Source organism: Elephas maximus, chromosome 23, assembly GCF_024166365.1.
Source record: "Elephas maximus indicus isolate mEleMax1 chromosome 23, mEleMax1 primary haplotype, whole genome shotgun sequence".
NCBI classification, from domain to species: Eukaryota; Metazoa; Chordata; class Mammalia; order Proboscidea; family Elephantidae; genus Elephas; species Elephas maximus.
In genome coordinates, this window is record NC_064841.1 from 29,377,825 (window position 1) to 29,390,852 (window position 13,028).

At 41.9% G+C, this 13,028-nt stretch overlaps 1 protein-coding gene across 3 annotated transcripts in view; it reads left to right on the forward strand.

The window, feature by feature from the left end:
- Positions 1-13,028, forward strand: part of TNIK (TRAF2 and NCK interacting kinase) — a 481,587-nt gene that overhangs the window by 347,156 nt on the left and 121,403 nt on the right. For all 3 annotated transcript variants that reach the window (XM_049867710.1, XM_049867708.1, XM_049867709.1), the window contains exons 8-10: positions 499-553; positions 2,541-2,619; positions 11,262-11,437. In XM_049867710.1, coding sequence (XP_049723667.1) covers positions 499-553; positions 2,541-2,619; positions 11,262-11,437 — 310 coding nt within the window. The remainder of the gene's footprint in view (positions 1-498; positions 554-2,540; positions 2,620-11,261; positions 11,438-13,028) is intronic.

Sequence of the window (13,028 nt, forward strand, 5' to 3'; positions counted from 1 at the left end):
AACAGGAAGGGACAGGAGGGAGAGACTACAAATGGCCCAATGGGATCTTTGGGGTGATGGATATGTCTACTCTCTTGATTATGGTGATGTTTTCATGGGCATGTATGTATGTCAGACCTTATCAAATGACATACTTGAAAATGTATGCAGTTTACTATATGACAATTATACCTTAATAAAAGTGTTTAAAAAATTGCAGTAATTTCATGTGGTCCAAATGATGGATAAATTTTAGTGACTAATTAACTAAAAATACCTTCTATTCATTTTTCATACATGTATTGAAAACTTGCCCTGTGTCAGGTGCCGTGAAGGGTATTGTCAATGAGAAGTGAATAAGGCAGCTCCTGCTTTTAAACTTTAGTGGGGGAAATAGGCTTGTCAGCAGACAGCTGAATGGTTTTCCCACAGGCAGTTCTAAAGCCATTACCGGGTTTAACCAAGTTGTTCTTTGTTGATTGAATTTTTGCATGCATCTGTGCCTTCCTTCTTTTTCAGAGTGACTTGTGGTCTCTGGGAATCACCGCCATTGAGATGGCAGAAGGTGCTCCCCGTAAGTACAGCTCACTTCCTCCGCGGTGAAATCTGTTGCTGGTCTGCCCGGCGGGCACTGGAGGTTCCTGGCCAGGAGCTGTGGTAGCTTTACTTCTGCTACACTGAGCCCTGCATGGATTCTGGCTGGCATGCTTAGAAAGCAGAGTCACCTTAAATCAACCAGGAATTCATTTCATCTCAGAGTGGTGTGAGGATCTTCTTTTCATGAGGAAAAACAAAAGACAAGGAAAGCAAACTTCGGGGAGTCCTGTTTCTTTTACAGATTCATTGTATAGTTTATTCTTGAGTTCCTCTTTGCCTAACGTAAAACCAGGACCGATCCACAAAGATCACTCCAGTTTAGGAAAATCCAAAGCCAATGTTCAGAGCCTGGGTTATGCAAATGCTTGTACTTAATTGCAATCACTCATATGAAATTTCTACCGTTTAGATTTTTAGATTTCTCCCTGCTGGTATTTGAGGCAGAATGACCACTTCCTTGAGATGTGAAGTACTAGCCCTGCAGCGTGTCTCCACCTGCCCTGTGGTGGCTCTGAGAACTTGGCTCACAGATTTCTGGTATAGGAAGCATAATGACTGTGGGCCCAGTTGCTGGAATGACCCCAAGATGTACCTCCTAAGGGCCACTCCAGGCAATGACAGGTAGTGGCAGGGATACTAAGGCAGACCCTTTCCTGAGAGCCACATGACTCCTTTGTAGGCAGCTTTGACCCAAGGGATCCTCCTATGACTTTGCCAAACCGTCATTAAACTTCAGGACCATCTAGACCACTTCCACCAACCCTCTCTCCCTCTCTCCTTCACTCAGAGCCAGACTTGCACTGAAGTATGATGGCTCTCCCAGCCTTCTCCGGCCCTTTCCTTTCATGCAGGGGTTTTCCCAATAAAATCTTTAATGTCTAATCCCACCTTAGAGTCTGTTTCCCAGAGGACCCAGACAAAACAGGCCCCTAGTTTACATGACAGGTTGTTATACAACTTCTTACCTTCAAGATATCATAGTCATGTTATTCCTCAGTCTGGAGTTGGTAGAATTCATCTGTAGCATGATCGATTTGAGTATTTGCTGACAAAATTCCTCTCATTCACAATGCTAATAGGCATTTGTGAATCAGCAAAATAATATACTATAGTTTTAAAGTTATTATCATTCTTGATGAGTGATAGACTTGGCTAAAAATAAGATTCTACCCACAGAATCCTTTGACTTTTAGGGAAAATACATTCTTATTCTAGGTACAAAGAAAAAATAGTCTGAGATGTTTGAAAAGTAAACTAGTGAAATACTTTGACTAAAACGAGAAAGTACAAGTGTTTTCTCTGTAGGCAATGATGTCGTGTGTGCAAGTTGAGATCTTTTTATAAATTTGTTTTCCTGATCTACTCTATTTGACTTAATCCTGTGCTCTTCTTGGTGCCAGTGAGCAAAAAATCCTCCAATCATGGAATCTGCAAAGCTATTCAGGTTATCTGGGAATACAGAGAGTGCATTCTGGTCTAGTGCTTTAGACTCTAAAAGTCTACATAGCAACCTTGTATTTGGATGAGCCTTCAGTTTATAAGCAATAGACTATGGCTTATCAAATATATTTTATGACTTAGGTTTTGACTCATTGAAGATAGCTCACCATCTCCATTATAATTGCTATCCTAATGTTATTTACTTTGAATCTCATATGGCTATTTACAGCAAGGATAACTGTTTGTCCATCTTTTAGTTTCTTTAAATATTAAGTGAAGATATGTTCACTGGAAATTTTAACAGTTATCTATTTGACATGTGTTCCATTTTATGAGAATCCTATAATTAGACAATCAGCTCTTAAATGTGTACCAAATGGGAGTGTTCTAATGTTCCACCCACTGCTTCCGGCTCATGGCTGGACTCCGGGAGGCATCTCAGCAGCGCTGTCTGCACAGCAGGATGGGCTTGGCCTGGGTTTGGCCTCCTAACCCAAGCTGGCCCCTGTTTTGGTCTCTTCCAGCTCTCTGTGACATGCACCCCATGAGAGCCCTCTTCCTCATCCCCCGGAACCCAGCACCTCGCCTGAAGTCTAAGAAGTGGTGAGTTCAGTCTTCAGTGTTTTTTTCACTTCTAAGGGTGGGGTTTTCCTACGATTCTCCTTTGGATTAGCTCAAATCTGCTCACAGAATTAAACTAATACAGACGGAAAGACTTGATGGGTGACTTTCTATATCTTGTCATTCACTTTAAAGTACATGTTGAGTACCTACTATCTGCACAGCAAGTCTTTATCCTCACACCTACAAGGTTAGGAACTATAGTGAAAATGGGTTGTGGAGCCCAATTAACAACATGCAAGATCTTTAAAATCCCCACTGATAATTTCCTGGCAGCACAGAGTCTCTTACCAGAGAGAGTCATAGTACAGGGAGTCAGCCCGCTAGATTGGCTGACTTGTCTTCCTTGATACAGTAGTCGAATTACCTAAGTGAGCTATACACACAGGTGCACGTGAATGTGCACACACCTGGTAGTATGCAAGATGACGTTAGCTGATATGTTGACGAACATTTATAATTTTGTTTTTACTGTTGCTTTATGGCAGGTGATACAGGGTTTTTACTTTTGGCAGTGATATAGCCTTTTCTTTTAATATACTTACTCATGTAAAACAATAACTTAATTTAAAGAAAAATACTAAATAAACACTGGTGGCATACCAGTTGAGAGCTATGGCTGCTAACCAAAAGGTTGGCAATTCAGATCTACCAGGTGCTCCTTGGAAACTCTATGGAGCAGTTTTACTCTGTCCTGTAGGTTTGCTATGAGTCAGAATCAGCTCAGTGGCAATGGGTTTGGTGGTATGAGGGTGTAGCAAAAATTGTGTAGGAGGTGTATGGCCAAAGTTTGGGAAACAGAATGCTGCAGGTTGGGCCCAGTGTTAGACTTTTGACTTTTTTGGTTTACTGTATGAGAATCTTTGTGTCTTACGATTCTGTAACAAAAATTCATTGCTCCCTCCTTTCTCCATTTGGAAATGATATATCTTCCCTGATGTAATCTTGAACTTTTGGGCCCCATTGTACTGGGGGGCAATTCTTGGATCAGTTGTGACCTCTGCTTTTCTAGAGATAGATTCTGGGCAGCTAGGCCATGAAAGGACGTGACCCTTTTGCCCCTTTTTATACAATTTTCTTTCGGTCCTTTGACTGGAACTCCTTGTGCTCCCACCCACCCACAGGTTAACACCTCACCTTATAGAAAGTCTTTATTAGTACTAGTTATCTAGTAATGACATAGGGGCAATGGTGGCTCAGTGGTAGAATTCTTGCTTTCTATGCGGGAGACCCAGGTTCCATTCCCAGCCAGCGCACCTTATGCACAGCCACCAGCCTTCTGTTAGGGAAGGCTTGCATGTTGCTATGATGCAGAACAGGTTTCAGCAGAACTCCAGAGTAAGACAGACTAAGAAAAAAGGCCTGGAAATCTACTTCCAAAAATTAGCCAGTGAAAACCCTGTAGATCACAACAGTCTAATCCTTAACCGAAGGTGACGATGGCATAGGGCCAGGCAATGTTTCATTCTACTGTGCATGGGGTCACTATGACCCAGGGGCCAGCTTGATGGCAGCTAACAGCAATGACAACAGTAATGACATAGTAACCCTGGATAAACAAGAAAAAGGCATCTTACACAGAGAGAGATGGAGACAGCCTGAAAAGAGATGACAGCCTTGGAATTGTCAGGCCTATGAGGAGAGAGAGTGAGAGTTGCTATTGGTAACAAGGAGGAGAAGCACTCCCTGCCCCTCCTCCTCTCTCCAGAGGGTCACTGTGGGACAAGAGACTCACTGTCTCCCCAGCAACAGCCTCCCATTGGGCGCCGGGGCAGCACGTGATCAATGGAGTGCCCAAAGGCTCTGCTGCCCCCCTTCTCCCTGGAACGTACTCATGGGGAGAGGAATTTAGCTCAGTTCTCGCCCCTGGCAGCATCAGCAACACCACAAAGCCCTCTGCTGGGTTTCTGCCCACGCTTTGTGCCAGGCCTCCCAGTGGGACCTGCTGTATATAAGAGGACCTCTTTACTCTGGTCCCTGCCTTCCTTCTCCTCTCCCCTCTCTGCTGCTGGACAGATGTTACAAGCTTTTCCATAGTGAAGGACAAACAGGCCATTCACACATGTGTTTTGTTTACTGTGTGTCCACATACGGTGTTTTAAAACTGTTTGTATTTATTGCCATCATTTAAAAATCTGGTGATTGAGCATTACATTTAGACCTCTGGCTTTTCTTGAAAAGGTGTGGCAACACCGACCATGGGAATAGCTCCTGCCTCCTTTAGATGGGGCAAGAGACTCTCCATCTGCCTCAGTTGTCACATTCCCCAGCTCAGAAGCCAGGTGTCACTTGGACCTCACACATGCCTACTTCCTCTAAACCCTGGTCAGCACAACACCCAGTATCCCACCAAAAAACAAAACAAGCAAACAAAACCCTCTGAAATGTTCTTTTATTCTAAGCTTTTCTCTACTAAAATAAGTTAGCAGACCAAGTGCACTATTCTCAGCCTATAAAGTACTCTGTTTTCAGGTTATACGTCAGTGTGTTGCCAGAGGGAGGCTATGGTCTTTGCATAAGACCTTACGGTCTCTTTGTTTGCCAAGTTCGTAACCCATATTCTCTGTATTGCACCACTCTGTCTCTTGAGTTCAAGGCTAAAGTGGAAAAGAATGAGCCATAAACCTGTTGCCATAGAGTTGATTCCTGGACAGAGCAGAACTGCCCCCGTAGGGTTTCCAAGGCTAAAATCTTTACAGGAGCCTTTCTCCTGCGGAGCAACTGGTGGGTTCAAACTGCCAACCTGTCAGTTAGCAGCCAAGTACTTAACCACTGCACCATCAGGGCCCCTTGAATGAGCCATGCTAGTCTTTTCCTGTGGATATTTTTTTCTTGTGCCTTAAAATTAGATAAATAAAGGCAATTAGGGAAAGAAGGGAAACCATGGCCTCTATCAATGCAATGACCAGATGCCTTAGTGCTGAGGAAGTCATGAGGTTACAATGCTCAGGCAGCTCAGCCATTTATAATGAGGTCTACGCTGTGACTGGGGGAGCCTCTTAAAGCTTTGAACCAAAGCTATCGCATGAAGTCATCTTTAAACTAAACAACAGTTTGATTCAACTAATAAAGAATGTTAGCCTTGAGTAGTATGCTCTTTTAAGAATTATGTATGTGAGATCAAATTGACAACAGTAACTCTAAACCACAGGGGAGAAGTTTAGGGGACAGAGAATCAAAGTCAACGATGGCGAAACAATATGGGGAGAGAGAGCGAGAATGGAGACACAATGTGAACAATATAGCCAATGTCATTGAACTGTACCTGTGGAAAATACTGAATGAGTATATGTTTTGTTATTTATCTTTCCACCAGAAATAAAAATTATAATAATGAGGTCTCTGGGAGTATATTTACAGATGAATCAGAGGAAAGCAAGGAGTTCAGTGACTCCCGTTCTCACCCTGTCTCCATGTCACCACCAGCAAATGAAGAGTGGGGTTGGGACTCCCATTTCCTCTACCTGTCTGAGGTTGGATTAAACTCACGTGGGTTAGCCATCACTTTCCAAAGATTCCCTCCTTCTCTTCCCAGCGTGTTCACCCATGCTCACCTTCCATCCAGGAGTTTCTGGAAAAGGATGGCGATGCTTTCATTTCTGCAAGAAGAGGGTCAGTTGTGTTATTTTCACACGCTCTCTAAATGTAAAGAGTCTAGACAGGCAAAGCAGCGCTCAATGAAATCATTAGAAAAATCATAAGTACTTTTAACTAGAAAGAGATGTAATATCCCTGGTCCCAACCACTTGAGTTCCAGATGAAGACTTGGAGGCCTGAAAAGATGAAGCGGCTTGTCCAGAATCACAGCTCATCATTGGTAGAGCCACCCTGGACTGCTGGCCTCCTGCTTCTACTGTTATTTTTTGGAGTACCGGTTCTGATTCTTAAGTTGTCAAGCACATTTTTTTTTCCAATTCAAGAAAATTCTACACATACAATTCAGTGACATTGATTACATTCTTCATGTTGTGTAACACTGGGGGTGTAGTGGATAAGTGCTATGACTGCTAACCAAGAGGTCACAGTTCGAATCCACCAGGTGCTCCTTGGAAACTCTATGGGGCAGTTCTACTCTGTCCTATAGCGTTGCTATGAGTTGGAATCGACTCCATGGCAGTGGGTTTGGGTTTTTTTTTTTTTGGTTTGTCCAAATTATTCTACCATAAACTAAATGCCCCCTAAGCAAAAACTCACCCTTTTTCCATCCCTCCCACCCCTGGTAATGACTAATAATCTTTGGTTTCTATATATTTGCTTAATTCATGTAAGTAACATTATTATACCAGTATTTGTCCTTTTATGACTTATTTCACTCAACATAATGTTTTCAAGGCTCATCCATGTTGTGGCATGCATCAAGACTTCATTTCTCTGTGTGTCTGAGGCATTTTTGTTTTAAGAAATGACAAAGCTCTTTTTTGTGTTCTTAATAATAATAATACAATGTAAATATCAGAAAGTAGTGAGTGAGTGACTTAAACTAGACTTAATTTGCTAGTAGTAATGTAGCTCTGAGCATTATTGAAATCAAAACAAAAGCTGCTAGACATGTTTTTTTTAAATGAACTTTTTTTTTCCAGTTTCCTTGGAGATAACAGCCCTGCTAACTCTTTCTACTATCCTTTTCTAGCCCAAGTGTACGTGAAATAATTTTCTTAGAGAATGCTATGCTTAGTTAAATAGAAGTGGGGAAAACAGCCTCCAATTTCTGCTCTCCAGCCCTAAAGCTGCATGCTTTAAGCCTTGTAATGGTCAGAGTTGCTGGGACTTGGTCTTCATAGTTATATGATAATACCAGCAAACACGTATACGCTATTTGTGATGCACAGTATTAAGTGCCTTACATAAATTAACTCGTTTAATCATCGTAACAATCTTTTGAAATAAGTACTAGTAATATCCCTATTTCCCGCCTGGGAAACTGAGGCACAGAGACGTTAAGGAATTTGCCCAAAGTGACATAGTAAGTAACGGAGCCTGGAATAGAAAAAGAGGGTAGCTGTGGGAACTAGGGCAAAGGTCAGCTTGCAGTTAGGGGGTCTTGTGATTACTAAAAGGAGCTCTGGTGGCACAATGGCAAAAGGTCGGCTGTTTGAACCCACCAGTGGCTCTGAGGGAGAAAAGACCAGGTGATCTGCTTCCATAAAGATTAAATGCATTGCCATTGAGTTGACTCCAACTCATAGTGACCCTATAGGGCAGAGTATAACTGCTCTATAGGGTTTCAAAGTCTGTAATCTTTTGGGAAGCAGATTGCCATATCTTTCTCCTGTGGAGCAGCTGGTGGGTTCGAACTGCCAACTTTTCATTTAGCAGCCAAGCGCTTTAATCACTTCACCACCAGTGCGCCTTCCGTAAAGATTACAGTCTAGGAAACCCTATTGGGGCAGTTCTACTCTGTCATATAGGGTCTCTATGAGTCAGTTTTATGAGTCAGAATCAGCTGGACGCCCACAACAATAACATGATTACCAAACACTTTTAGTCCAGTTGGTTGTAGTGATTAATGTAATAATCTTATAGACATTTTTAATTCCTCTAAAACTGTATAAACAAGATAAATCTGGGAAGATAAAGCATTTAATGATGCTCATAGTAGAAGAAGTAGCGCCTTAGACTGTAAGCACCAATTATTAACATTTATCTTTCCATTGCCAACCCTTGGGAAATTAGTATTACTATTCTTAGGTTTTTTTTTTTTTTTTTTTTAAAGAGACAGAACTAATTTACCAGCAGCAAAGATTAAGGCAATAAAATTATATGAATGTACTTTAAACCCATTAGACTGCTCAGCAGTCAGGTAGCATTCAACATATGTGAAGTGTTTTGACTTTTAATTAAATGTGTATTTAAGGGTATTGATTCTTTGGTCGCACTAAGAGACGTGGATCCTTCTTTGGAGACTTGTTTTAAGTAAGCATTGTTTTCCCTTCAAACCGCACCATTTGAAGAAGATATGGAATACGTAACCAGCTTTGTAGTTCTGCATATCTCGGCCTATACTTTGGGCCACAGTTTTTTTTTTTCTTAACTACCTCTTTAGGTCCTCTCCCACCAGGAGGGATATCGATAAAGGAATTTAGTTCTACCTCACTCTGGAGAGTCCTCCAACTTTTTCAGTGTTAGTGTCAAGGAATAGAACTTACAAGCTGGATCTCATTTTTAAATCGGATGTCATCTCTTTTATTTGTCATCCTCTAATTAATAGTTAAGCACTTCATTAAGAAATAAACACACAAACACTTCCTTCTCATTGCAAGTAAGAAAAAGAGAACTGCCATTTGCGTGCTTTGTGGATATTTAATAGCTTTCCGGTCTTAATTTGTTTTGGGTTTTGTCTTTTTAATGCTGATATAAAGGAGTGTATGAAATTTATCTATTCCTTCATGCTGGTTAACCTCATTTTTTTTTAGTTTATGCCTTAGGAGAGTTCATTATTTCATCACATTTATCTTGCAAGATCTTACCTTAGCTGGTATCATATTTGTGCCTCCAAAGAGTTATTCGATTTATTTGAGGAAGAAGATGTATTAAATAATATTTACTCTCCAGCTCTGACAAGCACAGATATGAAGGTAGCTATAATACAGCTCTTGCCCAGAACTTTTATCTAATAACCGTTTATTATTCATTTATTCATTTACCAAACAGGTGAGAACAGGTAGTGTACTCACAAGACAAAGATGACTAAGGCACCTGCAGACACCTCTGAAATTTCCAGCGTGGAGGAATCAGGGAGATGGGCTGAAGGACTTAGCAGGAAGGGGCCTACAGTGGCCGCCCTGTTGTTACCATAGTGCCTACTCTAGTACTAGACCTACTTTGGGGTTGGTTGATTCTTATACTGGCTTGATGTTGTTTGTTGCTCTCAGCCAGTTCTGACTGACGGCTGCCTCACGCGTGCAGAGTAGAACTGCTTCACAGGGTTTTCAAGTCCGTGACCTTTCACAAGTAAATCACCAGGCCTGTCTTCAGAGGTGCCTCTGTATGGCCATCCCTGATTCATCCTGGGGTAACCCCACACACAGCAGATGCTTTTTTTTTTTTACTTTTATGTAAAATAAAATTTTACTTTTATACATTTTAATTTTAAATTAAAAAACTTAAATTTACTTTTATAAATTTTACTATGTAAAATTTTACTGCTATGTAAAATATTTTTAAAAGCATGAAAATAGCTGAGAAATTTAGGGAAGAAAAAAACACCAGTAATTCATTACTTTAAAAAAAACCTGGAATGAGGTTAGAATATGCATTGGCCTGGGCAGAATGGAGAATGACACATATTAAGAGTGCCCTCTAGCATTTGAACCTTGAAGAACATATGTGCCATTGTGTTTATGTGGTGAGGACACTTCTCAGGCCTGAAGTGTCTATGGGGTCTGCTGGGAAGCTTGGGTAAGGCTTCCTTCCTGGATCTGATCCTGTAACATCAGTGCTCCACAGGAGGGCGATGGGAGCACAAAACTGATCCCTCCTGCTCTGAGGTGATGGCAGAGGTTGAGGAGGGTGACCAGGATTCTGCAAAGGTCTCTGGGGGTGATAGAATACCTTGGAAATTCTTGTTCTAGAGTCAGGAGCTTAATTATTTATGATGCTACACAATATTTTGGGACATTCATTAGAAACATGCATGGCCAACTCATGAATCATGGCTAAAGTCCACCATTAATCTTTACCACATTGTTGCCATACTGTTCTAATCAGTGGTACGGCATCTCTCACCACCTCCCCCACTGCCCTGTGCTGCTCTGACACAGGGCTTTTCTTTGAGGAAATAATGCCTTTTTCAAGGGAGATAAATTTGCTTCTGGGCATGACCTTAGTCCCTTAAAATTAAGTTTCCAAGTCCTTGGGTTGATGGCAAGTATACACTTCCCATCTGTTCTTATTAATTGGAAAGCAAAGTTCAAAAGTCATTCTGAAATTACTGATAAAAAAATTGACCTAAGCAAAGTTCATTTTACTATACAAGAATCTTCCTCATTTCTACAAAATGCACCACCACCCCTTACCCATCCAACTTTGATTTTACTCTGCCCCAGCTTGCATTTTCTGCCTCATTTAGGCAACTCACCTCAGTGGCCCCTGAGATATGGGAGGCTCATTCCCAGCCCTAGTTTTTCCTGTTTCCTTGCCTGAATTGTTCTTTTCCCAAAGTGATTTTCTCCTAATTCTTTAAGGCCCAGCTCTGGGTCTTCATTCCTATAAACCTTCTAGATATGATGCCCAGTGTAAACTATGAAAAAATGTTTTCGTTTGAATAAGTCCCACATGTTGCCTCAGTTGTGCGTTGATGGTGGTGATGCCTTTGGACTGTCATGCCTGCTATAATATTGGACCTACTCTGGGATTGGTTGAGTCTTATATTGGCTTGAGTTTGTGGTTGTTTGTTGCTGTTGAGTCATTTCTGATTTATGGCTACCCCATGTGTGCAGAGTAGGACTCTTCCATAAGGTTTTCAAGTATGGGATCTTTCATAAGCAAATCGCCAGGCCTGTCTTCTGAGGTGCCTCTGGGTAGGTTTGAACTGCCAGCCTTTCAGCTAGTAGTCAAGTACTTAACCATTTGTGCCTTACCATGGATTGTCATTTTATCTGTGAATTCATCTCTTTCATTTGCAGGTCAAAAAAATTTCAGTCTTTTATTGAGAGCTGCTTGGTAAAGAATCACAGCCAGCGACCAGCAACAGAACAACTGATGAAGCATCCATTTATACGAGACCAACCTAATGAGCGACAGGTCCGCATTCAACTCAAGGACCACATCGATAGAACAAAGAAGAAGCGAGGAGAGAAAGGTTAGCAAGCACATTTGTATTTCAGTAAGGGAAACAAAAGACAGAGTGAGTCACGGGCTCTTTATGTATTGAAGGTGACCATGGCAATCTCAAATGGGCCTGCATTATTCTTTACTGTGAGGGACTGCCTCCCAGATCACAGCCTGCGTGCATCAATGGAGTGAGACTGCTGAAATGTAGCCTTTCATGAAAGAATGGAACCATGAGAGACATTGCCTCTCCCAGACACTGAGCAAAGTCATGTTGAGTGATACTATGAAGTGTTTCAATATAACAAGTGATTATCTTAATTGAAATGAATATTCACGTTTAGAAGACTAAAAACCTACAGAAGACAGACAACCTAAAAAAAAGTCACCTAGTTGACATTTTTCTGGGCTGTCAGACTTCAACATTTAAGGTCTTATGCTCTGAGGCTAATTGTAATTCAATTATTTAGAAGTTGGAATGAATTTTCTTATAGTTGCAGTATTACAAAAGATTATTAGGTTGCCAGGCTTGCTATATGGAACACTGAATTTTGAGCTGGAAGGTCTTTAAATGTGAGTCTTTATAGAGACAGGAACTCTTATCTCTGTGGCTCTAGCTGTTAAACATACCTTTTTTTTTCCCCCACTACATGATTGGGAAGGACATGAGTACAAACTTAGGGTCCTGGAACTGTACCCTAGTTGTTTGGATGGAGGCTCACAATCCCTTAACTAGCATCCTGACTGTCCAGAGGAAGGCATAACTCACATGGTCGGGAGCAGGCTTATGGCCAGTTGAGGGCTGGGTAGGAAAGCTGAGGTATGGGAAGGGAGAACTGGAGAGGACAGAGAAGGTGAGGGCTCTCAGATGGATAACAGGAGGGTGCAGCTGGTGGGGGGTGGCAATGAGGAGGCAGAATGGAGCTGGAAAGGTGGGCACGAGAGTGTGGTGAGTGGGGAGTAGATGGACAGATCAGGGACGGAGGATGGGAGATAGATGGTGATGTGCTTCAGTCGCTTCCATCCTCTCCACCCCTCCCCCTTTTCTTCACAGTCCAAAGGGCAGTGGGCAGCAGTGAGACAGGGCTTGCTCTCCTTTTATTAGTATTCCCTTTCTTTGCCTCTGCAATTCATACCTAGAATGTGGCGAGCTGTGAGCTGGGGACTAAGGGAAGGGCAGTTAGCATGTGGAAGTCAAGGGTGGGCAAGGCAGTATCAGTGGAGGGATAGGTCAGAGGAGAAATCTTCAGTGAAGATTCAAGGTTAGAGTTCCTTCTGAATCCAGCTAGGAGACTGTGAGGAAAGTGTGTGATGAGGTTAGACTCAGGAGAGGGCGGTTATGAGACTCGGCCAAAAGGAGGCCCATCTCCCAAGTCTGTGGAGAGGGATGAGGTGTCATTCAGGGCCCAAGGAGCTGGGGAGCCAGCCCTAGCTTGAGGAACTAGAGGAAAAAAAAGGCATGAGGAGAAATAGGTAAGATCGAAAAGTCCACAACAGATTTTTCAACTGCCATTTACTAATGATGTTCTCAGGCCACTCCATGAGATCAAAATTTTAGAACTGTTTATCAGACATACAACAATTCCATGTCTCTTAAATGAAGACTTCTTTTAGAAAAAGAA